This window comes from Equus asinus, chromosome 12 (genome assembly GCF_041296235.1).
Source record: "Equus asinus isolate D_3611 breed Donkey chromosome 12, EquAss-T2T_v2, whole genome shotgun sequence".
Classification (NCBI taxonomy): domain Eukaryota; kingdom Metazoa; phylum Chordata; class Mammalia; order Perissodactyla; family Equidae; genus Equus; species Equus asinus.
This window is the reverse complement of record NC_091801.1, coordinates 84,190,583-84,218,111: the sequence shown is the minus strand read 5'-3', so window position 1 is coordinate 84,218,111 and position 27,529 is coordinate 84,190,583. Positions and strand designations below refer to the sequence as shown.

Here is a 27,529-nt window from a genome sequence, read left to right as displayed (position 1 = left end):
CTTTTTTTTTTTAGGAAGATTAGCCCTGAGCTAACTGCTGCCAATTCTCCTCTTTTTTGCTGAGGAAGACTGGCCCTGAGCTAACATCCGTGCCCATCTTCCTCCACTTTATACATGGGACGCCCACCACAGCATGGCATGCCAAGCAGTGCCATGTCCACACCAAAGATCCGTACCGGCAAACCGCCGGCCACTGAAGTGGAACGTGTACCACCGGGCCAGCCCCTCTCCCTCAATTTTGAAAGGCAGTTTTGCCAGATATAGGATCCTCAGCTGACAATTTTTTTGTCTTTTAGCACTTTGCATATATTGGCCCACCGTGTTCTGGCCTCCAAAGTTTCTGATGAGAAATCTCAGTATCTTCTTGTGAATCCCTTGTATGGAGTGATTCAGTACTCCCTTGCTGCATTTAAGGTTCTCTCTATCTTTGGCTTTTGAAAGTTTCATCTTAAAGTGTCTCAGTGGGGTTTCTTTGAGTTAATCTTCCTCGGAGTTCATTGAGCTCCTTGGGTGTGTATATTCATGTCTCTCATCAAATTTAGGAAGTTCTCAGCCATTATTTCTTTAAATTTCTCTGTGCCTGTCTTCTCTCTCTTTTCCCGGACTCCAATGATGGGTGTGTTGGCCCACTGGGTGGTGTCCCACAGGTCCCTAAGCTCTGTTCACCTTTATTCCATCTTTTTCTTTCTGTTCCTCAGCCTCAATAATTTCCATTGACCCATCTTCAAGTTCACTGATTCTTTTTTCTGCCTCCTCATATTTGTATTTGAATCCCCTTAGTGAATTTTTCATTTCAGTTGTTGTACTTTTCAGCTCCAGAATTTCTATTTGGCTTTTTATTATGCTTATATCTCTTTATTGACATTTCCATTTTCTTCACATCTTCTTGACTTTCACTACATCTTCCTTTAGTTCTTTGAGCATCTTAACACCCTTGATTTAAAGTGTTTGTCTAGTAGATCTGCCAGTAGGTTTTTTTCAGGGGCAGTTTGTCTTGATTTATTTCTTTCCTTTGAATGAGCCATACTTTCCAATGGCTTTGCAGGTCTCATGATTTTTTGGGGTTTTTTGTTTTGTTTTGTTTTTATTGAGTTAATGATAGGTTACAATCTTGTGAGATTTCAGTTGCACATTAATGTTTGTCATTCGTGTTGTAGGTGCACCATTTCACCCTTTGTGCCCACCCCCACCCCCCCTTTCCCCTGGTAGCCATTAATCTGTTCTCTTTGTCCACATTTTTAAATTCCTCATATCAGTGGAGTCATACAGAGATTGCCCTTCTCTATCTGGCTTATTTCACTTAACATAATTTCCTCAAGGTCCATCCATGTTGTTGCAAATGGGATGATTTTGTTCTGTTTTGCAGCTGAGTAGTATTCCATTGTATATATGTACCACATCTTCTTTATCCATTCATCTGTTGATGGGCACTTAGGTTGCTTTCATGTCTTGGCTATTGTAAATAATGCTGCAATGAACATTGGGGTGCGAAGGACTTTTGGAACTGCTGACTTCAAGCTCTTTGCATAGATACCCAGTAGTGGAATGGCTGGATCGTATGGTATTTCTATTTTTAATTTTTTGAGGAATCTCCATACTGTTTTCCATAGTGGCTGCACTAGTTTGCATTCCCACCAGCAGTATATGAGGGTTCCATTCTCTCCACAACGTCTCCAACATTTGTTACTATTAGATTTAGATATTTTTGTCATTCTAATGGGTGTAAGGTGATATCTTAGTGTAGTTTTGATTTGCATTTCCCTGATGATCAGTGATGATGAGCATCTTTTCATGTGCCTATTGGCCATCCGTATATCTTCTTTGGAGAAATGTCTGTTCATGTCTCCTGCCCATTTTTTGATCGGGTTGTTTGATTTTTTGTTGTTGAGTTGTGAGAGTTCTTTACATATTATGGATATTAAGCCTTTGTCAGATATATGACTTGCAAATATTTTTTTCCCAGTTAGTGGGTTGTTTTTTTGTTTCAATCCTGTTTTCATTTGCCTTGAAGAAGCTCTTTAGTCTGATGAAGTCCCATTTGTTTATTCTTTCTATTGTTTCCCTTCTCTGAGAAGACATGGTGTCCGAAAAGGTCCTTTTAATACTGATGTCAAAGAGTGTACTGCCTACGTTTTCTTGCAGAAGGCTTATGGTTTCAGGTCTCACCTTTAGATATTTGATCCATTTTGAGTTTATTTTGGTGAATGGTGAAAAAGAATAGTCAATTTTCATTCTTTTACATGTGGCTTTCCAGTTTTCCCAGCACCATTTGTTGAAAAGACTTTCTTTTCTCCATTGTATGCCCTCAGCTCCTTTGTCAAAGATAAGCTGTCCATAGATGTGTGGTTTTATTTCTGGGCTTTCAATTCTGTTCCATTGATCTGTGCACCTGTTTTTGTACCAGTACCATGCTGTTTTGATTACTGTAGCTTTGTAGTATGTTTTGAAGTCAGGGATTGTGATGCCTCCAGCTGTGTTCTTTTCTCTCAGGATTGCTTTAGCAATTCGGGGTCTTTTGTTGCCCCATGTAAATTTTAGGATTCTTTGTTCTAATACTGTGAAGAATGTCATTGGGATTCTGATTGGGATAGCGTTGAATCTGTAGATCGCTTTAGGTAGAACGGACATTTTAACTATGTTTATTCTTCCAATCCATGTACACGGAATGTCTTTCCATCTCTTTATGTCGTCATCCAATTCTCTCAGAAAGGCCTTGTAATTTTCATTATATAGGTCCTTCACTTCCTTAGTTAAATTTACCCTGAGGTATTTTATTCTTTTTGTTGCGATTGTGAATGGTATTGTGTTCTTGAGTTCTTTTTCTGTTAGTTCATTATTAGAATATAGAAATGCTACTGATTTATGTAAATTGATTTTATACCCTGCAACTTTGCTGTAGTTGTTGATTACTTCTAAGAGTTTTCCAATGGATTCTTTGGGGTTTTCTATATATAAGATCATGTCGTCTGCAAACAGCGAGAGTTTCACTTCTTCCCTCCCTATTTGGATTCCTGTTATTCCTTTTTCTTGCCTGATTGCTCTGGTCAGGACCTCCAGTACTATGTCAAATAAGAGTGGTGATAGAGGGCATCCTTGTTTCATTCCTGTTTTCAGGGGGATGGCACTCAGTTTTTGCCCATTGAGCATGATGTTGGCTGTGGGTTTGTCATATATGGCCTTTATTATGTTGAGGTAGTTCCCTTCTATGCCCATTTTGTTCAGAGTTTTTATCATAAATGGCTGTTGGATCTTGTCGAATGCTTTCTCTGCATTTATTGAGATGATCATGTGGTTTTTATTCCTCAGTTTGTTGATGTGGTGTATCACGTTGATTGATTTGTGGATGTTGAACCATCCCTGTGTCCCTGGTATGAATCCCACTTGATCATGATGTATGATCCTTTTGATGAATTGCTGAATTCTGGTGGCCAAAATTTTGTTTAGAATTTTTGCATCTATGTTCATCAGCGATAATGGCCTGTAGTTCTCTTTTTTCGCGGTGTCCTTGTCAGGCTTTGGTATCAGCATGATGTTGGCCTCATAGAATGTGTTAGGAAGTGTTCCATCCTCCCTAATTTTTTGGAATAGCTTGAAAATGATAGGTATTAAATCCTCTCTGAAAGTTTGGTAGAATTCCCCAGGGAAACCATCTGGTCCTGGGGTTTTATTCTTTGGGATGCTTTTGATTGCTGTTTCAATCTCTTCCCTTGTAATTGGTCTGTTCAAATTGTCTGCTTCTTCTTGAGTGAGCTTTGGGAGATTGTAGGATTCCAAGAATTTATCCATTTCCTCTAGGTTATCCATTCTGTTAGCATAGAGTTTTTCGTAGTATTCTCTTATAATCCGTTGTATTTCTGCAGAGTCTGTGGTTATTTCTCCTCTTTCATTTCTGATTTTGTTTATTTGAGCTTTCTCCCTTTTTTTCTTTGTAAGTCTGGCTAGGGGTTTGTCAACTTTATTTATCTTCTCAAAGAACCAGCTCTTTGTTTCATTGATCCTTTCTACCACCTTTTTCGTTTCAATAGTATTTATTTCTGCTCTGGTTTTTATTATTTCTCTCCTTCTGCTGACTTTGGGCTTTATTTGTTCTTCTTTCTCTATTTCAGTTAGGTATAGTTTAAGATTGCTTATTTGGGATTTTTCTTGTTTGTTAGGATGTGCCTGTATTGCGATGAATTTTCCTCTTAATACAGCTTTTGCTGTATCCCATATGAGTTGGTATGGCATGTTATCATTTTCATTAGTTTCCAGGTATTTTTTTATTTCTTCAGTGATCCATTGCTTGTTCAGTACTGTGTTGTTTAGTCTCCACATCTTTGTGCCTTTCTCAGCTTTTTTCTTGTAATTAATTTCTAGCCTTATAGCATTATGATTGGAGAAGATGCTTGTTATTATTTCAATTTTTTTTAAATTTGTAGAGGCTTGCCTTGTTTCCCAACATGTGGTCTATCCTTCAGAATGTTCCATGTGCACTTGAGAAGAATGTGTATTCAGCTGTTTTAGGATGAAGTGATCTATATGTGTCTATTAAGTCCAATTGTTTTAGTTTTTCATTTAGCTCCACTATTTCCTTGTTGATTTTCTGTCTGGATGATCTGTCCATTGATGTGAGTGGGGTGTTGAGGTCCCCAACTATTATTGTGTTGTTTTTAACATCTTCCTTTAGGTCTGTTAATAGTTGCTTTATGAACCGTGGTGCTCCTATGTTGGGTGCATAGATACTTATAAGCGTTATTTCTTCTTGATGAAGTGTCCCTTTGATCATTATATATTGTCCCTGTGTGTCTCTCTTTACCTGTCTTATTTTGAAATCCATTTTGTCTGATATAAGAATTGCAACACCTGCTTTTTTTTCCTTACTATTAGCTTGAAGTATTGTCCTCCACCCCTTCACTCTGAGCCTGTGTTTGTCCTTGGGGCTGAGGTGTGTTTCCTGGAGGCAACAAATTGTTGGATCTTGTTCTTTAATCCATTTTGCCACTCTGTGTCTTTTTATTGGAGAGGTCAATCCGTTTACACTGAGAGTGATTATTGATGCATGTGGACTTAAAGCTGTCAATCTGTTGCTCATTATCTGGATTTCCTGCTTTTCTCCTCCTGTGTGCTTTATCCTATCCATTTGATACTGCAATTTCTTATGCTGTGTTTCTTAGATTTTTGCTTATTTATGTTTTGTGTCTCTGTTCTGTTTTTTAGTTTAGTGTCTACCCTGAAGTTTGTATTTAGAATCTCGTGTATAATACAGTCTGTTCTCTGGTGGTCTCTTACTTACTTGGCCTAGACTAATTTAGTCCCTTTGCTCTTCCCCTCCTAAATTATTATTTTCACTTCTTGTTCCAACTTGTGCTATGAGTTTGTAGTTAGAGTGATATGATCGTCTTTGCTTTGGTAGTTTCCTTACCTCTATCCTAATGCTATAGTTGAATATTTGCTATGCTATTCTGGTTCTATCTATCTGTCTCCCTACTCTGTGGTTTGTGACCCCTTTCTCTCTTTTTTCTTTTTTCAGGTATGAGAGCCTTCTTGAGGATTTCTTGTAGTGGAGGACTTTTGGTTACAAATTCCCTTAACTTTTGTTTGTCTGGAAAAGATTTAATTTCTCCCTCATATCTGAAGGATATTCTTGCTGGATAGAGTATTCTTGGCTGAAGATTTTTATCTTTTAAAGCTTTGAATATGTCACTCCATTCTCTCCTAGCTTGTAAGGTTTCTGCCGAGAAATCTGCTGAAAGTCTGATAGGAGCTCCTTTGTAGGTTATTCTCTTTTGTCTTGTAGCCCTGAGTATTCTTTCTTTGTCATTCATTTTTGCCATTTGTACTGCTATGTGCCTTGCAGTAGGTCTTTTTACATTGACAAATCTAGGAGATCTGAAAGCTTCCTCTACACGCATTTCTCCCTCAATCCCTAGATTTGGGAAGTTCTCTTCTATAATTTCATTAAGCACACTTTCTGCTCCATTTTCCTTTTCCACGTTCTCGGGAATTCCTATGATCCTTAAATTCTTTCTCCTCGTTGACTCTGCTATCTCTCTAATACTTTCCTCATTCCATTTGATCCTTAGTTCTCTTTCTTCCTCTGTCTGGAGCCATTCAGACTGTCTATCTTCGACTATGCTAATTTGCTCCTCTATGGAGTCTACCCGGGCAGTCAGGGAATCCGTATTCTGTTTTATCTGGTCCATTGTGTTTTTCATCTCTGGTAATTCTGTTTGATTCTTCTTTATAATTTCAATCTCTTTTGCGAAGTAACTCCAGAACTCGGCTTGTTTCTCTATCTTTCTCTGTACCTCATTGAGTTTTTTTATTATAGCTGCTCTGAACTCATTTTCATTTAGTTTACCTAATTCCAAGTCCTCAGGACTTAATTCTATGTTTTTATTGTTTTCCTTCTGGTCTGGAGCTTTTATAAGTGGCTGGATGGTAGAGGAGCGGTTTTTTCGCACGATGGTAGAATTCGGTTGCAGTTACAGCCTGTCGCCACTAGATGGGGGTCGAGAGCCACGTGTTCTGAGCTCTCTGCCTTCGGGCAAGATGGCGGCGCCCAGTGTGCTTTGCCGGGGGTGGGGGGCTGGGGGGGGGGTTTCTCTCGCACACCGATCTGGATTCGATCAGTTCTATTCTCTGCTCTCCCGGGGCCCTGCGTTTATGGGGTCCCCACGCACGGAAGCTTTCCCCTTCAGCCGGTTTCCACTGTACTGGTGGCAGGAGTCCTAGACGATCCCCTGGTCGTGCGCTGCCTCCCCCGCTCCTTCCCAGACCCGCAGGGCGATCCCGGTTTCTAGGGGATGGAGCGATGTTCTCTCTTACCCCATTCCAGCTCCTCCAAGGCAGGCAGCAGGGCTCCTTCCTCTGTCTTTTGATACTGTAGGTCTCTTAGTTCTGGAATTAGGTTCATTAGCTGAAATTCAGGGTTTTTTTCAGTCCTTTGTTGTACTTCGGAGGGGAGAGAGTCCCAGGTCAGCTCACCCAGCCATTTTGCTCCACCCTCAAATCTTCTTCTGGTTCTTCTATCATGATTTTTTGTTGAACCTAATAATGTGGTAACTCTGGAAATGGGATTCTCCTCCCTCTTCAGGGTTTGCTGCCTTTTGTTATTGTTTCTGATTTTTTTTTTTTTATTGTAGGTTGTCTCTGTGCAGAGGATCAGCCTGAAGCATAGCATTAATGTCTTCTCAGGTGGACTTTTTGAACTTTCTCTGAGCATGCATGATCACTTTCTGGTTTTCCCTATATATGCAATTGTTTTTGAATGTCCTAGTCTTTAATGTCTGTCTCCTGAAAGGATGAAAAGCAACAAAAAAAAATGAAGGAGTGGGTAGGACACCAACCATTTAAATCCCCTGGAAGTCACTTCAGCTCCATGGGGAGGGACTTCTAACAATGGGGAAGGTGCAAAAACAGCTGCCTGTTCTTTTTTGTCTGCATTTGTGTGATCCAAAGCAGCAAGCAGCAATCAGAGCACAGACCCCTAGAATTTGGAGGACAGAGTCCTTTTCTCTACCCCAGCTCCTGCAAGCTTTGTGTAAGCTTCTCTCCAGGGACATGTGCACAGCTGCCTGCCATGTGGCTGGGGTAGGGAATGGGTAGCTGCTACTGAGCTAAGAGCTCAAATTGACCTAAATTTACTGCAGCTTGCTATCCAAGTCTTTGCCTGGAAGTGGCCAACATTAAACAGATTCCAGATTTCCAAAAGAGTTGCATCAAACAGATTCCACCAGTGTAATTGTTGTCCAGGTAGGGAGACAGATTCCTGGTCCTTCCTACATCACCATCTTCCCCAAACTCTCTTCCAGCTATCCATTTTTAAATTCAATTTTCTTCTCTCCCACTTCAGAAGATATATACTCCATTTCTATCATTTTAGTCATTATCTTAAACATTTTTAAATGAATTTTGTAACTTAAGGTATAAAATTATTCAACCTTTTATCCACATACACAAAAATACAGAAACTTTAGAGGTCTTTTTCATTACAGTTATTTTGTTTCTCTAACACCATACAGTAGATGTGGTTAATGTTTGTTTCCATTTACTCACGTCTACTATTTTCTGTGCTCACCATTCTTTTCTATATTAAAAACTCTCACAGGAGATAAATTCTATCCTTCCTGGAGATCATTCTTTAAAGTTTCTATGGATGAGGCTCTGTTGGTAGAGATTGCTTTCAGAATTGTTGGTCTGAAAATGTGTTGATTTGGACTTTTATCTTCAGGGATCACTGTGCGGAATGTTTGTCTCCAGTTAGGCACTGCTTTTCTTTTGGCCTCTTGAAGATGTTAGGTGCGGCAGATGGTGTTAGCAGTCCACCAATCACATGTCCTCTGCTTCCTAGATACATATATAGGCTACCCTGCCCAGCATCCCTTGCAGTTTGTATAGTCGTGTGTTTGAGGTGTCTTTTTTTTTTTTAAGATTGGCACCTGAGCTAACATCTGTTGCCAATCTTTTTTTCTTCTTCTTCTCCTTCTCCTCCCCAAAGCCCCCAGTACATAGTTGCATGTTCTAGTTATGAGTGCTTCTGGTTGTGCTATGTGGGACGCTGCCTCAGCATGGCTTGATGAACAGTGCCATGTCCACAGCCAAGATCCTAACCAGCAAACCCTGGGCCGCTGAAGCAGAGTGCACCAACGTAACCACTCGGCCACGGGGCTGGCCCCGTGTGTTTGAGTTTGAGCCAATGGAATCAGGGCAAACATCATCTGTGTGTCTTCTGGTCCTAGTCCATGGAAAGGTCCCATGTATGGCCCTCCATGTTATTTCCCTTTCCACCAGCTGTCCCTGGAGAACTTGGGCACCATACATTGAATTTACTGGTGGGAGAACTATTAGCTTATTAGAAATTGTGATTTTAGACTTTATGTCAGAAATAGTTTCTTTCACGTTGGAGCCACACACATCTTTGGATGTTGCGTCGTATCAGTAAGCATGAACTACCACATGACTCCACTGTCACCTGGCTTGCGTTGTTGATGCTGAAAGGTTGTCTATGAGGCGAATTGCCATCCCCTACATGTGATCCCAATTTAATCTCTGGGTGCTTTTAGGAACTCTTGGTTTTCCATGTTCTTTAGCGTTATTATATGAAGACTACGTATGAGTCCCTTTTTATTTGCACTGCTGATAATTATGTCTCTCCTCCCCCTTCTCTTTCCCTCTCTCATCCCACCCCCGTCCAGTCCTCTCTCACTACGTGTGTTTAGATCCCTGTTGGTTCTGTTTCTCTGGAGAGCCCTGCCTCAGAGACCCAGCATAGACAAGTCCACAGAGACCGCAAGCAGAGCGGCGGCGGCCAAGGCCTGTGAGAGGATGAATGGGAGCAGCTGCCTCTGTGACCTGGGGTTGCTCTTTGGGCACAAAATGTTCTGGAATCAGACAGTGGTGATGGTTGCACACATTGCGAATATGCTAAAAACCACTGATTGATACCCTGTTAAAAGGGTGAATCTTTATGTCAGTGAACTTTGTGTCAGTCATTGAAACTCAGGTATTGGTTTAAAGGAGGAGGAGGGGGAGGAAGAGAGCAGAGAGGGTCTTGATTTTCTGTTCCCTCCACACCATTTTCCAATACCGACCCCGGGCGCCATGAGAGTGATGGCAGCAGCCGGGAGCTCCCCCTGCCATTTCAAGGCAGTCACCAGCCGGCTTGAGGCCCCCTCACCCTTCTCAGATGTCAGCATCTGGGGCAACGTCCCAGCGCGTGTGTGAAGCCAGGAGCCATTTGGAGAGAGGACTCCAGGTCCTGCAGAACTCGTGTGACTGACCCACACAAGGCGCCGGACAGTCTCGAATGTCAGGCCCTACTGACCACGGCTGCCTCGTCACCAAGCACCCTCCCCGCTTCTGTCGTCCCGACCCGAGAACTGGAAGGATGGAGTCTCCGGTGGCCTCAGGCACCGGTGGTCTGAGCATAGTGGGACCTCTCTTTCAGCTGACAAGTAGACCGTGCCCTGTAACCGCTTTGCTTCTGACTGAAATACTCAGCCTCTGTATGCTAAAGTGGCAGGATGTTCTTGCTCGACTCCTGAGGTGATGTCTAAAGAGGGAAAAACAGATCAAATACTGAAACCACAAAGAAATCTCTGAGTACACAGTCCCCAACCAATAACGTTCTTTACTTCTCTCTTGAAATAAGCTGAAATGGGTAACTGGCCAACGGGGGACCTGTGGATCAGTGTCTCTGGTTCACAAGAGAGCAAAGGAGGGCGAACTTGCTCTGAGAAATGGAGGGAGATGATGAAACCCTCCAAGGAGGGCTTCTCACGTCAGTGAATTGCTGATTAGGATGGAAGCAAAGCTCAGGAAAAACGTGGACTCCCCCAAGCGCACCGTTCCTTCTAACACCTCCTCAATTGGCTCCGGGGGTACAATGTCCCTCTCAACATTAGTAGGTCCTGCGTGATTGCAAGTGTTATGATTACAACACTGAACATAATAGAAACTATTCGTTTTAAATTTTCTTGGGGCTTCAGGAGGCATTTGGGGTTTATATATAAACGTGCAGTTGTTTGTACAGTTCTTGTAAATGAGTAGTTCGCGCAAGTTCAAACCTAAAAGAGAAGTAGAGATGAAAATCACTGATTTCACATTTTCTGCTTGCCAATATCACAGCACATTCCCTGTCCCTGCTTCATGCCCACATTCGACAGCCCGCGTGTTACTACGTTGCCAGAATTCTGGACTGAGAAAGAACATCCGGGTCTGCTAGAGGGTCTGCTTACTCCACGAACAACTTCTCCTGGCCATGGTTTTCTATCTGCACTGCCCCCTCACCTCTGCCTCTGCCCTCCCTAAATAGCATTATGGTACCTCATCATGTCGCTCTACAAGTGAAATGTCCTACTCACTCTTTGTCATAGGAATTCCAGGGCTCTAGAAAGAAAATGGAGACCAGGAAACACGTATTGCTCGTGTCCCAAAGATCACACGGACCCTCAAGCGGAGTGGCCCTGTTAGTGTGGCCTCCAGCTGATCTTCTGCAGTTGGCATGGCCCCTTTAGTTGGCATGGCTCCTGCCTGGGCCGCACAGCCTGGCATTCCCAGCTCCTGGCCCAACATATAAACACTGATACGCCCTTGATGCCAACCTGCGCCCCAGCGCTGACTCGATGCACCATCCGAAGGAGGGTCCCACAGCTCCTGGGATCACCGTCGCTGGTGGGCTCGCCCAATGGCCTGGGCCAACCAGTGCTACCTGACCAAGGCTCCATCTGAGGCCTCCTTCAAGAATGCCTGGCTTAAATTCCTCAGCCCTCATTCGCCGGTTCTGTTCCCCTTGTAGCCTCACAGTGTTTACACAAATACTTGCTCCTGGAACTTGCCACGATCCGTTTATCCCTTCATGCCTCTGGGGTGGCCTCCTCACTAACACCAGGAGGCACAAATGGCTAAACTCCAGTCACCTGGTTTTATTTTCTATGTAAAGAGTTTATGGAACTCCAACATGCTGCAGAAAACTGCATGATCTTAAGTCGACAGCTTAACGGATTTTCACAGAGTACACACGACTATGGAACCAGCGTCCGGCTCAAGCAACAGAGCTGGATGAGAGCCCCGGAAGTCCTCACTCTGCTCCTCTGTTCAGGCATATGAGCAGCCACGGCCAAAGCTACAAAGTGTGGGGATTTCTAAGCCTATCCTTTGGTTTTGCCTGTTTTTGAAATTTACGAAAAGGGAATCCTACCCTGCCTGTTGTTGTGTCTGGCTTCTTTTGCCCACGTTGTGTTGGTGGCCTTCGTCCCTGCTGGGCGCCTCGTCACAGAACGTTCACTCTCTTAGCTGTGTGCTGTTCCATTGACGACTAGGCCGCAGTGTCTTGCGATGGACGCTGAGGTGCTTTCCGAGTGTTATCTGCCCCGAGTGGCGCTGCAGGGCCTAATCTCGACCTCGTCTGGAGGGGAGCCCGTGGAGGCTTTGTTAGGTGTGCACCTGGGGGTGGGAATGCTGAGGCTTTGAGATGCATACGCACGACTGTAGCAGACACCAAGAGTTTGCCAGAGTGCTTGGACCTATTTATACTCCAAAGGATCGTGTGCTCCTCACAGTCTTGCCAACACATAGCAGGTGGTGTTTGAATGCTCAGTCATTCCTTTTGGGTTTATTGTATGGTGGTTTCCGCTGTATTTCCACCAAGAAGAATGATGTTGAGCAACTTTTCTTAGATTAACTACCCCTTGAGATATCACTTTCTGGTACATTGCTTTCAAGCTTTCTGCTCAAATTTCTATTGGAGGAACTGCATTTTCAATTATTCATTAGTAGGAAGTAGCTCATTCTATCTTCTGAATATGAGTCCTTTAGCACATGTGTCTTGAAGGCTTTCCCGACCTCAGTGGCTTGTATTTTTACTGTCTTATCACTGTCTTCTGAGGGGCAGTCGTCTGATAGTCAAGACACGGCGAATTTTTGTGTAATCCCATTTAACACCTTTTTCTTATGTGAGTACCACAATTGTGCTCTGTTTTTCAAAATTCTTAATTATCCACAGGACATAAAGGTATTCCTCTAGATTTCCCTTTAAAAGCAACTTTATTCTTTTGGTATTTACATTGAGATCTACAAACCACCTGAAACTGTTTCTTTCGGACACTGTAAATATTGTCTGTAACATCTCATCTGTCCACCCCTCGTGACTGCAGCACAGCATCCTTTCCCACCAGGCTGCGGGTCAGCTTTGTCAGGAGGACGCACCTGGATAGATGTGGCTTCTGCGTTCTCTTCTCTCCTCTTTTGGTCTATGTTTCAATCCTGACACCAATACCACGCTGTTTAATTAATGAAATGATGTATATAATCTTGACGGTGAAGAGTGCAAGTCCTCCAGCTTCTTTCTTCCACACGATGGCCTTCGCTGGGGGCCAGCCCCGTGGCCCAGTGCTTAAGTTCGCGTGCTCTGCTTTGGTGGCCTGGGGTTTCGCGGGTTCGGATCCTGGGCATGGACAAGGCACCGCTCATCAGGCCACGCTGAGGCAGTGTCCCACATGGCACAACCAGAGGCGCCCACAACGAGAATACACAGCCAAGTACTGGGGCGCGGGGGGGAGGGGTGGTTAGGGGAGAAGAAAAAAAAACATCAAAAAACAAGACTGGCAACAGTTTTTAGCTCTGATGCCGATCCTTAAAAGAAAAGGTTTCCTTGGCTGTTCCTGGCCCTTTTTAGCTCCAGAAACATTTGAACATTTGGCACCTACTGGTCCCAGAGACACACACACACACACACGCACACACGCACGCAGAAGAACCTGCTGGGACTCCGACTGGAATTTCACAGAGTTTGTGGATGCATTGTGGAGAGCAGCCATCTTGGCTCTATTGGGTCTCACGACCCATAATCTCGGGGCATCCTTCTAGCGGCTTCGGTCTTTAACTTCAACAGTGGTGATGCAGTTTCAGGGTGGCGATCTTGCACAAATCGAATTGGGTTTCTTCCTAGGCATCGATACTGTGGTGCTTTTTAAAGTGGCATGGTTTTTCGTATACCTCATGTTCAATTTGTTGTTGGTGTATAAAAAGACAATTGATCTTTTAAGTTGAGCTGTGAGTCCGGACCTCGTATGCAGGGCCCTTGCTAAGATCACTCGTTGTTTCGAAAGTTCGTTGTCTTGGTGAACAGCGGCCATTCACTTCCCGTCTCTCCACCCCCATGTATTCTGTCTCCGCCTGTGGCCTAGCTGAGCCAACCGAGGACTCTGATGCACGGGGAGCGGGAGGGGCGAGAGCGGCCCTCCTGCCCCACTTTCTCCTCAAGGGAAAGTCTCCCTAACGTTCTCATCGAATTCTCACAGTTTCCTGGAGATAAAATTTCCTTTCTGCTTCCATTTCTTCAGTTTTCTTCTTAACTGGGAAAGAGTGCTGGATTTTTTATCAAAAAGTTTTCAGCATCTACGATCGTGATTATGTGACGCTTCCCACTTTCTTTGTTAAGACGGTGAATTGAACTAGGGAGCCTCAAGCTGTACCCACAGCGCAATTCTGTGACTAACCCCATGAGGTAGGGGTTATGATGTGTGTGAGTGAGCGAACTTCTTCGTTTAAAATAGTCTCAGGTTTGCAGAAACGTTGCAAAGATAGTACAAAGAGCTCCTACGTACCTCACGCCCAGTCCCCTCGTCTCTCACTCCTTACACCACTATGGCGCATTCGTCCCAAATAACGAAGGAATATGGATACAATCTTCTTCACTCAGCTCCACACTTTATTCAGATTCCATTCATTTTCCTTAATGTTCTTTCCTGTCCCAGGATCCCATCCAGGAGACCGCGTTGCCTTGGGTGTGGGCTGGCTTACATGTACGAGGACTTGCTCGGTTAAGATTTGGTTGGCATTTTTGCATCTCTAGCCATAAGGGAGGCTCGTCGGTGATTTCCCATTCTTCCAGTGTCTGTGCTGGGCTTTGGTGTTAGGGTTAAGCTGTCGTCGTGGAGGGGCTGGGCAGCGACTCCTTCTTGTTTATTATCTGGAAGAGTTTGCATAGGGTTGGGGTGATTTCTCCCCTAAAACTAGTGAGCCGTTGGCCGGGGGCAGCCTCTGGGTGGGTAGGTTTTTCAGAAAGGATTCGGGACACTTCAGCTTTACAATCTCATTGTGGGTCAGATAGGGTTAAGTTGTGTTTTCAAGCTTTTGTTCACTTCCTCGGGAATGTCAGGTTTCTCATGGGAACGCTGTTCATAACAGCCTCGTCTTTTCTTTATAGGGTCTGACTGATGCCTCTCTTTTCGCTTCTGATATCAGAAACGTGACTTTTATTTCTCTGTCTTTCATTTCTCTTACTGTTTTCCCAATACTACGAATCCTTCCAAAGAACCGCCTATTGGCTTTGTGGATTTTACCTGTGTGGGGTTTTTTCCCATTGTGAATGTTTCTACTCTCCTCCTCATAGTCCCTTCCTCGTGTCTTTGCGTGGATTCTGTGTGTGTTTTCTATCTTCTTGAACAGAAGCTTAGCTCTTTTTCACCCTTTCTTCTCTCCTACTAGATGCCAGTAATGCTATAGATTTTGCTCTAAGCACTCCTTTAGCTGCTTCCCACTCAGTTTTGACATGTCACATCTCCATAATCATTCAGACCTTAATAGTTCCTAATTTCTGTTGTGGCGTCTCTTTTGTGTAATTGGTTATTGACAGATGCATAATTACTAAGCTGTTGGGGGTTCTCTAGTTCACTGCTGAGTAACAGTTTCTAGCTTCACTGCACTGCATTAGAGAAGGAACTCTAAATAAATTGCATCATCTGACATTTGTTGATGCTTGCGTTACACCATGGCATGAACTCAATTTCATAAGTATCATACGCCACCTTGTAAACAGAGTGTGCATTTAATCCTCTCTGGCTGTGCTGTCATATGTGGTGATCACTCCTTGTTTATAACGGCGGTGTTCACATCTCCTATAGCAGAGGTTGGCAAACAAGAGCCCACGGGACAAATCCAGTCCACCAACCGTACTTACAAGTACAGCTTTGTTGGAACATAGCAACGATCACGTGTTACTTCTCCTCGATGACGGCTTCACCCCCACAAAGGCAGTGTCGAGTCGTTGTGACAGTAACTAGATGACCCGCCAAACTGAAAACCTTCACCATCCGGTCCTTTACAGAAGAAGTTCCTCGACCCCTGGTCTACGGCTGTAATAAGTCTCGCCTCCCTGCTCTAGCCTCCAGAAGCTACGGAGAGATGTGTTAATGACAACTACACTCTTGTGCATTTGCCTGCAGTTCCTCAGTTCTATCAAAGTTTTTCTGCATGTATTTTCTTTTTCTTTTTTTTTTTTTTTGAGGATGATTAGCCCTGAGCTAACATCTGCTGCCAATCCTCCTTTTTGCTGAGGAAGCCCGGCCCTGAGCTCACAGCCATGCCCGTCTTCCTCTACTTTATGTGTGGGACGCCGACCACAGCATGGTGTGCCAAGCGGTGACATGTCCGCACCCAAGATCCAAACAGGCGAGCCCCGGGCCGCCGAGAAGCGGAATGTGTGCACGTAACCGCTGCGCCACCGGGCCGGCCCCTCTGTGTGTTCCTTCATCCCGTGTTATTGGGCGCGTCCGAATTTAGACCTCGCTCACTTCCTGGTAGACTTATCCCGTCATCGCCATAAAACGTGGCTCTTCACACAGTCATGCTCTTGTCTTAATGTTTACTCTGCCTCAGTGTGTGTAAGAGCCTCCTTGAGGCAGTAGTTAAATTGTGTAGCATTTTCTCTATTTATATTCAAACTTCTTGTGTTCTTCTTTTAAAGCATGTCTCTAACAAACAGAACATACGACTCTTCGCTCACTCTGAACGTCTTAGGCTCCTAACTATAACCATTTTGTAGGCACGTAATTGATGGCATGCTACTTTTTAAATTTCTTCTCCGTCAAACATTTCACTTTCAGATGACTGTATATTCAAATGCAGTTGCAGGAAGTGCAGAAAGGTCCCGTGTGTCCCTTACTCAGTTGCTTCCAGAGGTAACATCCTGCCCAGCTGCAGCCCAATGTCACAATTAGCTAGGGTACTGGCATTCAAAAGAACGAGGGCAGAGAACGGTTTCATCGCCCCCATTGTCCCTTCCACGGGACCCACTAACCTCTTGTCCGCACAAAGCCCCAAACCTTGACCCCCACAAAACTAACTTGCTGTCCATCCTTCTGAGTTTGTCATTCCTAGAACGCCACAGAAATGGGGCTACATGCCATGGAACCTATGCAGATTGTCTTTTCGGCTCAGCATAATTCCCTGGCTCGTCATTCAAGCTGGTTCGCCTATCCACACCTGGCTCTCTCTCCCTGCTGAGTAACGTCGCACGCTGAGGAGGGCCCGTGGTTTGTTTACCCTTTACTAAGTGAGGGACATCCTGGCTGCTTGCAGGTTCGGAGTATCACAAACGAAGCTTCTGTCAACACCCACGTGAGTGTTTCTGTGTGGACGTAAGTTGGCACTTCTCTGGGGAAGGCACCCAGAAGTGCAATTTGGGGAACGTGCGGTCGTTGTAGGCTTACCTTTGAAGGAAACTGCCACTCTCTTCTTCACGGTGCCTGCACCATTCTCACCGTCACTGTCAAAGCAGGAACAACCTGGCTGCTTTACATCCTGGCCAGCATTTGGTTCGGGCACCATTGATTATTTTGGCCACTCTGATGAGTGATCTCTAACCGTGTTTTTAACTTGCCTTTTCCCTAGTGGGTAAAGATGTTGAAGTCTATTCGTGTGCTTAATTACTCTGTGTGAAGCCACTCGGTGGTAGGTCTCTTCATGTCTTTGTCCATTTTATGATGAGATGGGCTGCGTTTTTACTGTTGGGTTTTGAAAGTTCTGTGTGCGCTCAAGATACGACTCCCTTGTGGGACATGTGGTCTGCACGAACTGTCTCCCACGCTGCAGCTCATCTCTTCATCCTCTGAACAGGGGCTTTCACACAGAAACGTATTCTAACTGCTGGAGGTCCAGCGTGACCAACTTACTTTTCATTGGTCGTGCTTTGGCATCAAGGCCGACAACTCTTTGCTTGCCTTAAATGCCAAAGACTTTCTCCCATGCGTTCTCCTTTTGTAAAAGCTTGAGTTTTACCTTTTACATTTAAGCCCATGATCCATTTCAGCTGACCTGTGTCGAAGGCTTGAGGTTTCGGTCAAGGTTCACTTTTGCCTGTGGATGTTGAAGAGGCTACCCCCTCTCATTGATTGCTTTGGCATCTCTGTCAAAACTCATTTGGCCATATTTGTGTGGGGTTATTTCTCGGTTCTGTATTCTGTCCCACAGACTATGTGTCTGTCCGTCCGCCAATACGTCAATGATTCCTGGTGTCACTGGAAGCTGTCCCCGACATTCCAAATGTCTCCATGGAGGTTTTCTGTTTACCACCCTGCACAGCCCCAGAAAGCAGCAAATACCCTGAAGGGGAAATTATCTGATCACGCCAGCACTCCCAAATCTCTGCCAAGTGCTCTCCTAAATGCTCTGTCCCAGAATCCATCAGGGTCATTCAGGAAAACCGAACCTCTGAGCTCTATGGGGGTAAGTTATTCAATGCAGGTGTTCTGACTTCCCTGCGTGTGGGAGGGGCTGAGAAAGGGAAGTGTATGGTGTGGGGGCTGACGGTCACAGACAGCCCAGCCAGGGCCACCTGAAGCCAAGGCAGGGCAGAAGAACGCCGCAGAAAGATATCGAAAGCCGTGCGCCTCTGTCCTCTGTTCTGGCCTCCGCGGGAAGCCTTACACAGATGTTTGCAGTGCTGCGGCAGAGCAGCTGTCGCTTATGCAGGCAGCGCCAAAGCACCCGCGGGAGCCTTAGGAACTGCCTTCGGACGAAAGGCCCAGCAGTGGGGATGATGGGATGGACATGAAGCAGGGTAAGAGCGAGGACAGGCTGGGGTCCCCTGGCGTCCACCACTGGGTACCTTCCAGAGTACCCATCTCTGCTTCACCTCTGCCTTGTAAATCTCACACAAGTTCTCCCTGGGCCTCGTATAACCCAAGCCATACAGGGCTGAAGCTTTTGGGAACAGCTCCCAGGACCCCTCCGGAGCCGTAATCCCAGCATGATGACACACGACTCACCCTCGGGTCTCAGACATGCTGCTGTGCAGCCCTGACAGCTGGCTTTTCTGTTTGAATGCAAGTGCCTGGCTTTGTGTCAGCTTTGCAAGTGTCAGCTTTGATTGTGGAGGTCCCCACTTCAAAGGGGCATCCACGGCAGAGGCAGCTATCCCCAAGAAGAAGGTGAAAGCCACAGGACTCCGTAAGAGCCAGCCCCCACCCCAGGCTCCTCTGTATCACACATCCTGGTTGGTTTCTAGAACTGACTTTCGGGGCCTCTTCTGTTTTCTCTTCCTGAGCTTTAAATGCCCACTCCTATGTTTTAGATTCACCAACAAAGAGAGGACCTGCAAAACCCTTGGCCCCACCCTCAACCCCAACAAAAGCAGCACCCCAGACCCTCGCTTGCTCACTCTCTCTCCCCACGACGTCGCTGTGTGGCCCCAGGCGGGCTGTGTACTTTCCAGGTGCTGTAGGTAATAAACCTTTATTTCCTCAAAGTTTCCCAGTGGCTACTGCTGAAGGGCATCTCGCAGTCATGAGAAGAACCACAGGGGCTGGGCCAGCCAACACACTGGATACTGGTGGGCGGAGAGCCCCACCAGACAGGTGCCCACTGCAGGAGCAAAGCACAGATTCTCAGCTCCCGCCTGTGTCCTAAGTCGGCAGATGCCCGCAGGGTGACGGCAGCTGTTCCGATGAAGAGGTGGAATCAGGGGGCTGGTTTGTGGGGTGCTTTGGACACAAAATTGAGTGTGAAGACGCAACGAGAGTCACCGTCCCTGGGAGAACAGGAGGCAGTGGGCCTGCGCAGGGCCCCAGACAAGCCTCCAGAGCCCTGCCAGGCCATGCCCAGGCTGCGGCCTCCCAGCTTAATCAAACGGGTCCCGGCCTGGCCGTACGGGTTCCAGAGGCCAGGACCCTCGGGAGAGGGACGACCTTCTCAGAGAACGAGAGCATCTTGGAAGACCAGGCTCTGCCCTGACCCCACACTTGGCCTTGGCATCAGTGTGGAGTAGGCATTGCTCCAAGGAGTGCAGGGTGCCTCCACTTGTTGGGCCTGCTTAGCTGGAAGCCCTCCCCAGAGGGCCAGAATCAAACGTGCAACGAGGAATAGCCCAGGCAGCACTGGGCATCTACACACGTGACCAGGGACCACGAGGGCTGGAGGCCTGGGGGCGGCAATCCTCCCAGCCCCTGGAGGCCTCGCAGGAGATGTGGCTCTCCCGGACGGGGCACGCAGCCCTTTCCTGGGGCCGAGCCTAGCACCTGGGAACATGTCTCAGGATGGGAAAAAGAGCGGGCCAGGGGCCAAGGGCTGGTGCCGAGAAAAAACAGATTGGCCCTGCCCCCTGAAACTGCTCAGGTGGGGTCACTAATTCACCAGGTGTGAGACAGAGAAACAGGTACTTACGAATAGAGACCGTCAGACAGCGCCTGACGTGATAGGGACATATTCTCACGTTTGCACAAACGAAGGTGTTGATGGCCCAACAGTCATGGCATCTCAGACTATAGGTCCCTGCGTGCAAGGAGAGCAGCATCAACATCCTGCTGCAACTTGCCTTTTCCTTCCTGTTCGGGGCCCACCGCCCCCTCCACCAGCAGCTGGCCCTTCCTGCGGCTTCACAGCACTTCCAGAGGCCTGCACAGCCCAGCCGCCTCGGTGGGCTCTGAGTCTGGGCAGGACTGGCTCCCTGGGTGGAAGCCGGGTACACCCAGGACCTTTACCTGTCCCCAGAGACACACCGTAGGGAACGCCCCCGGACGGCCAGATGAGGGGAGCCCACGCTCTGTACAGCGGGTCCACGAGCCTTAGGAAGGCCTGACCATCGTGAGAGGCCAGCGCCGTCCCAGATTTCCCTGGACTCGGCCACATCTGCCTGTCCCAGATGCGCAAGGGACGCAGCTAGAGACCCCTCCTCAGGTCTGCGGGTCACTGCTGTTTGGGGAAAGCCCTGATCCCTCTGACCTGCTCACGGACCTGACCTCGCTCATGGACGCTCTCCAAATCCACCCTGGGCCTACCAACCCCACTGACAAAGGAGACCTCAGCTGGACCAGGTGATGAAATTTCCACTCACGCACTTCCAGCGACCCAGATGACCCCGGGAATTCTCAGCCCCTCCAGGCCGTCAGAGGGCCTCATACTTACAACCGCTTCCAGTTGCATTCATATCAACCACTGGCAACACCACGGCCAGGAGCAAGGCATAGGCGAGCATCATTTCCTGCAGGAGCTGACCCTGCAGGTGAGGAGACCCAGGGTGCACATCAGCAAGGGCATGGCTCCCAGCATCCACCAGCAGTGACTCTGGCTCCAGGAACTGGGGGGCTAGGCCTTTCCCGCACACGAAGCTTTTGCCATGCTCGCGCCTTCATCGTAGACAGAGCCATCCTCCCTGCTCTCCAGAAGGCAGAGCGCAGCCGAATCAGCCACGTCCTGGGCCCACCTCCACGTGGAGCACACGAGGTCCCCGCGCCCCCAAGTGCTTCTCCTTATCGACTGGGTGACTCCTGACCTCAGGGACAACTTGTGAAAAGTGCTTGAACACACTGTCCGTTGAGGTATTTCCTGCTCGAACAAGCACCTTGACAAGTGTGTGGGGGGGTGTGACTCAAATAGGGGAGCTAATGCAGAAGATGCCAGAAGCCTGACTTGCAAGCGGTCCCCAGTGTGACTAGGAAAGTATGCCCCCGTGGAATGCTGTCTTCCCCAGCCTGGGTATCATGCAGCCCTGAATTAATGGCAGGGGAGAGTGTGTGGCACGTCAACCCTGAGTCCAGGTGTCAGCAGCACTGTGCGCAAGGGAATACCCCCTCCCCCCCTCTCCCCAGCACGAGGCAGTCTCTGCACCGGACACATCTTCTTGCAGGGACCCATCTGCACCCTCACTGCTGCAGAAGCCTGTGGTCCTTCCGGAAACTGCCTGCCCTGGCCCCAAGCTGCCCGGTTCCCTGGGCACCCCATCTCCCTGTTTGGGAGTAGGATCACCCCTCAGTGCCAAGCCTCTCTGAGGGGAGGGGCCTCCCCTGCTGGCTGCCCGTCACCCCGAGGAGACCCACCCAGGTGGTGGCAGCCCCTGACTCTCACCCTCAGCGGATGGGCTGAGGGGCTCAACTATGCGGGCACCTGAAGCCACGGGACCTGCGCAGAAGGGCGCGGTGGGGGGGTGGGGTCCTGTGTGGGGGCGGGAGGGCCTGGGACGGTGAAGGGGCGCCGCCCGGGGCCGGGAGGGCGCGGGACGGGCAGGGGACTATGTCGTCCGCCTGTACCCACGTCAGGACGTCGGGGCGGCACCACTCGACCGCACCCTCCCCAGGCACCCGGGATGGTCGCCGCCATGACCCGCCGCCACCGACCTGGACTGAGCTTCGACCCTCAGCGCGGCCCACGCCCGCCCGTGAGGCGCCCCGACCTTGTGGAACCTTCCGTGCCGCCCGCGCGTCTGACGGAAGCGCCCAGAACCCTCTGGAACCTTCTGAGTGCCTGACACACACCCCGCCCCGCTTCGGGAAGTGTCCAGAACCGTCTGGAACCTTCTGTACCACCCAGCGCCCTTAGAGAAGCACCCACAACCTTCCCGAACCTTCTCGCCCAGGCCTCTGACGGAAGCGCCTTTGGGGAGACGCAGCCCATCCGCAGGCCAAACGAACCTTCTAGAAGCAGCGCGAAGGCCCACGGGAGACCGCTGAGGACCCGCTCCTGCTGCGGGAACTGCGCTCAGGCCCTGAGCGTCCTCCTGGCGCTCACCCCCGCCTGAGCCCCACCCGCCCGCCCATGCGCGCCCGCGACGTTCAGCGCCGAAGGTTCTAGAAGGTTGGGGGGGGGGGGGCGATCACGGGCAGGCTCCGGAAGGTCTGGGCGCGGGGATGGCGGGCGGGCGCGGGCAGCTTGGACTTTGGTCCAGGTCAGCGTCCGCGGGTCCGGGGGGCGGCCCTCACACGGGTGCCGGGCAGGGTCAGCCCAGCCGCCCTCGAGCAGGGGTCCTGGGTCCCGTTGGTGCCAGCCAGCCATCCAGACGTCCGTGCGGCCGCGCCGCACTCCGCACTCCGCGCCCTCCCGCGCCCGCGCTGCCCGCCCCCGGGCTCCCAGCACCCCCTCCCGCTCCCGCCTCTGCCGTCTGCCAGGCCTCCGGGCGGGCCCTTCGTTGGCCTGGAATCCGCTCTCGGGTCGTGACGGTGGCGGTGCGCGCGGTCTCGGCCCTCCTGCGTCCCGCGTCCACTTGCAGAGCCTGCTTTTCCTGCCGCGTCGCTCGAGGCTCCTTCCGTCCCGGCTTGATCCTTACACTGCCCCAGATGTGTCGTTTTTCCCCTGGGAATGAGGAGGGGCATCTGTGATTTGGAAGGGTGCTCTTACTCTGCAAACGCCGAGATTTTCTGGGTTTCGCTCCGGGCCCATTTCTTGCCAGACGCCGCCGTGGCGGGAGGAGGCCCGCGGAGGGCGTCTGCGAAGGCGCTCGCGGCCCCGGCTCGCCCTCGCGCGGCGTCTCCGCGCGGCTCTGGCCCGGCCGTCCGCGCCCTCCCGCGGGCCCAGCTGCTCGCCCCGGGCCGTCTCGGCTCCTCGGCTTCGGCTCCGCTTGTCCTCACCTTGATTTCCAGGGCTGTGACAGGGCCGGAGCTCCCGCGTGGGGGCGGCCAGCCCCGAGCCGGCCCCCGGGGTCGCGGCAGACCCTCTTCGCTGGCCCTTGGCCGGGGACGTGTGTGCCCTTCGGCGGCGTCGGAGTCTGGGGGACGGTGTCGTGCTCGCGGCTGTTGTGTCGCCCAGTGTGTGTGCAGAGTGCAGCCGTCTCGGGATCGCTGCGGCCCGAAGGACCCGCCGTTCTTCCCTCTGCCGCTGGGCGGATGCTCGCGCGTTCACACCGGCTGCACGGTGGCGCCTCGCGAGCGTCTCCCTGGGCGCCTTCTGCTTCGGACCCGCTGCGCTGAACTGTGCGGGGTGAGCGCTGCTCCCCGCGGCGGCGGGGCAAGTCCGCCGTCTGCTGGGATCTCTGCAAGGACTGCGCTGTCCGTTGCCGGGTCCTCTCCTTCTGGGGCTCCAGGGACACAGCTGCTCCATAGTCCGCTCTGCTCCTCAGTCCCCTCTCTGTTCTGTTCGTTCTCCTCGTTCTCTTCCTCTGACTGCCGGTTTGGATGTTTTCTACAGACCCGTCTTCACGTTTCCTGTCGTTCCTTTTTGCTGAGCCTAGTTGGTGGTGAATTTCATCCAACGAGGGGTGTTTTTGGTTTTCTTTTTAGTGAGGAAAATTCCCCTGATTTAACATCCATTCCCAGTCCTTCTCTGTTTTGTTTTGTTTTGTTTCTTGCTTGAGGAAGATTAGCCCTGAGTTAACATCCGTGCCAGTCTTCCCCCACTTCGCGTGTGGGACGCCTCCACAGCATGGCTGCTCAGTGGAGTCGGTCTGCACCCGGGATCCGAACCCAAGAGCCCAGGCTGCCGAAGCAGGGCAAGCAGAACTTTAACCACGGGTTCTCGGGCCTGGCCCCCCAATGAGTTTTTTACTTCCGGAGATCTTGTTTTTCTGTTCTTGAATGCCTCTTCGATGCTCTTGCTGGATGTTGTTTTCCTGTTGAACGTTTTCATCTTCTGAAAAACCAATTATATCATCTCGTTCTCTTCAGTGTTCTGTTTAGAAGGATGCACGGCACTTGCGTGCTGACGTCAACCTTTGGTGACTGGGGGTGGACTTCCCTTGTTTTATCAGCGTGCAGTCCCCTTGTCCTGCCTCAGAAGGGGCGGCCCCGAGGGTGTGTGGGGGGCGAGGCTGGCGGGCCACAGGAGCACAGAGCTGGGCTCAGCATCTCAGAGGGGCAGTGGCACTGAGGTGGGTCTGATGCCGGCCTCAGGCGGGCCAGGCGCTGCAGGGACACCCATGTCGTCCTGTGCACAGGGGTCAGAAAGCACCAGGAGGGATGACCTGGCCAACAGAGGGAGAGGGAGGGGAAGGTGAAGGGGGAAAGGGTGGACGGGGGCTCCTGAGAGAGCAGGAGGCCCAGCAGTGGTTGGGGGACCGCTGGCGCAGCCTCAGGGAGAGGCAGCAGCAAAGGCTGCTGGAGAAGGTGTGCTGGGGAGGGGGAGTGAGTGAATGCACAGAGCTCTAGGGGATGGTGAGGTCCCTGGGGGCCGGGGGCCAGGGGGGCGTGATAGTGGTGACAGGCCACCCACACCAACAGGCCACACCTGGCTCCGGCCCACGGGTGAGGAGCAGAGCAGATGGGCCGCCCCCCCGCATCCGGTGGGAAAGGGCTCTGAATGCTGGTGGGTGCACAGGCGCCGGGTGTAACCCTGCAGCCACACAGCTGAACGAGTGGCTCTGCTCCTCGTGTCCAGGGCCAGGCACCACTGGAAATGACCCTCCTCCTTGCTTTGCTCCTGGCCATGGGCCTGCCACAGGTGGAGACAAACGTCACCGGGTCTGGAAAACAAGGTAAGTCTGGGCCCCTCAGCCTCCGGGGCTGGGGGAAGGAGGCAGGCTGGAATGGCTGTGCGGACACGGGGCAGTGACCCAAGTCGGGACCTGGCAGTGAGCCCAGGTGGGTGTGGGCACAGGAATCAGGGAGCAGGAGTGCATCAGGAGGGCGACCCGCTGACCTGGACACCTAGTGGGGGAGCTTCGTGATGTGGGGCTCGCGCACCCTGGGTGGCAGGGGTGGCCAGAACCCTGGTTTATTCTCTAGCACCCTGCTCTCGCCTCAGTGGCCCTGCCTCCTTGGGAGACGTCAGGCTGGAAGGCAAGCCTGGCCTGGCCCTGGTTGGGGCTTCCAGGGCTGTCTCTGAGCAGGGGAAAAGCTGCTAGAGGGTGAGCAGTTCCTCCCCCGGAGTGAGTCCTGCCCCAGCACAGACCCAACAGTGGGCTACCACGCAGGGGTCAGGACACAGGGCCTGGGGGGCAGAGGAGGGTGGAGCCGGTGCTGGAGGAGGCTCGGTGGGCCAGGAAGGTGGGTGGGAAAGCGAGTGTGCGCACATCTGTGTGGGGGTGTCATATGTGGGTGTGTCTGTGTGAAGGTGTGGGCGTGCACGTCAGGGTGAGAGTGTCTGGCTGTAGTGGTGGGTGCCTGTGCGTGTCCGTGTCCATGTCCATGTCCACGCCGCAATGCGTGTCTGGGCGTGGGAGCGTGACTGAGACACACGTGTCTTCCGTGGTGCAAATCAGTTTCCGTTTACTAAGTTATCAAGTCCCTGTGAGGCTAGAGAGGCGTAAGCCTCAACACAGCGCCCCACGCGTTTCCTGGAACGTGGAAGGCCCCGGAATGGTCCTGAACTGAAGCAGAACTCTCGGAACTCTCGAGGGCTGACAACGGCCCTGGGGTAAGGCTGGGCCTTCCACCCACTGTGGGACGGAGCTCATCGTGGGGCCGGAAGTTCTCGGGTGAATTACGGGTGGCAGAGCGCGGTCTCCACCACCCTTCTAAAGGACGCACACTCCTTTCAGAGCACATTGAAGCCCACACCCCGAAGTGTGGACAGCTCTTGGAAAAGCTATTCTCGGTGGGACGTTTGAAGTCACTGAAGCTTGGTTTTTCATTTAAAAATGAAGCTAAGTCTCGACTCATCTCTTCCACCCCCAGTATTTCGTCTTGACCAACTGCGATGCCTGCTGCCCTGGACCTGCACCATTCCTGCCTGAGCTGGTCACCTCTGTCGCCTGCTTGCACTCCTGGCTTCTCAGGACTTTGCTCTTCAAAGTTAAACAACAGATCACTTTGATATTACTTATCCTCTATTGAGGAAAACAGACCCTAATTCCTGAAAATAGCGTAGTGGTCTGCCTGTGGGACCCCGGAACGCTCCGAGATACTTACTCACAACAGCAAAAGAACAATACGTCTCTCTGTCGCTACAGTTCGTAGGACCAGCGCAGTTGAAATTATTCTCTCTCTCGCAAACGTGACATCTCAGTACGTCTGAAATGAGGAATGAAAAAGAAAGCGGGATGTTTGTGAAGTTCTCCAGTTCTAGCAGACACCCTCTCGCGCCTCCTCGGGAGCGCAAACCAGTGGGTGCCATCTTCCCCACGCACACGCCCACTGCGTCCCCTGAGTTCTTTCTCTTCTCTCCTGGGCCTCCCTCACCCACGCACAGGGTATGTCTCAGTCACGCTCCCACGCCCAGACACGCATTGCGGCGTGGACATGGACATGGACCCGGACACGCACAGGCACCCACCACTACAGCCAGACACTCTCACCCTGACGTGCACGCCCACACCTTCACACAGACACACCCACATATGACACCCCCACACAGATGTGCGCACACTCGCTTTCCCACCCACCTTCCTGGCCCACCGAGCCTCCTCCAGCACCGGCTCCACCCTCCTCTGCCCCCCAGGCCCTGTGTCCTGACCCCTGCGTGGTAGCCCACTGTTGGGTCTGTGCTGGGGCAGGACTCACTCCGGGGGAGGAACTGCTCACCCTCTAGCAGCTTTTCCCCTGCTCAGAGACAGCCCTGGAAGCCCCAACCAGGGCCAGGCCAGGCTTGCCTTCCAGCCTGACGTCTCCCAAGGAGGCAGGGCCACTGAGGCGAGAGCAGGGTGCTAGAGAATAAACCAGGGTTCTGGCCACCCCTGCCACCCAGGGTGCGCGAGCCCCACATCACGAAGCTCCCCCACTAGGTGTCCAGGTCAGCGGGTCGCCCTCCTGATGCACTCCTGCTCCCTGATTCCTGTGCCCACACCCACCTGGGCTCACTGCCAGGTCCCGACTTGGGTCACTGCCCCGTGTCCGCACAGCCATTCCAGCCTGCCTCCTTCCCCCAGCCCCGGAGGCTGAGGGGCCCAGACTTACCTTGTTTTCCAGACCCGGTGACGTTTGTCTCCACCTGTGGCAGGCCCATGGCCAGGAGCAAAGCAAGGAGGAGGGTCATTTCCAGTGGTGCCTGGCCCTGGACACGAGGAGCAGAGCCACTCGTTCAGCTGTGTGGCTGCAGGGTTACACCCGGCGCCTGTGCACCCACCAGCATTCAGAGCCCTTTCCCACCGGATGCGGGGGGGCGGCCCATCTGCTCTGCTCCTCACCCG

General features: G+C 50.5%; 1 protein-coding gene across 1 annotated transcript; it reads right to left on the bottom strand.

Annotated features, from left to right (window-relative positions):
* Positions 1 to 10,153: 10,153 nt before the first annotated feature.
* LOC123290292 (glycosyl-phosphatidylinositol-anchored molecule-like protein) lies at positions 10,154 to 20,935 on the bottom strand. Its single transcript, XM_044781089.2, has 3 exons — positions 20,665 to 20,935; positions 19,924 to 20,031; positions 10,154 to 10,547 (listed from the first exon to the last, which is right to left on the bottom strand). Exons 1-3 carry the CDS (start codon positions 20,735 to 20,737, stop codon positions 10,258 to 10,260), a joined length of 471 nt encoding a protein of 156 aa, XP_044637024.1. The 5' UTR covers positions 20,738 to 20,935; the 3' UTR covers positions 10,154 to 10,257.
* Positions 20,936 to 27,529: the final 6,594 nt, after the last annotated feature.

What these genes read in the sequence shown, in the direction of transcription:
- LOC123290292 (XM_044781089.2), bottom strand. Translation starts at nt 20,737, where the DNA reads ATGATGCTCGCCTATGCCTTGCTCCTGGCCGTGGTGTTGCCAGTGGTT. An exon ending in GAATGCAACTGGAAGCGGTT is followed by an intron (nt 20,032 to 20,664) that starts GTAAGTATGAGG and finishes CCTTGCACGCAG; the next exon opens with GGACCTATAGTCTGAGATGC. An exon ending in CTGTCTGACGGTCTCTATTC is followed by an intron (nt 10,548 to 19,923) that starts GTAAGTACCTGT and finishes CTTCTCTTTTAG; the next exon opens with GTTTGAACTTGCGCGAACTA.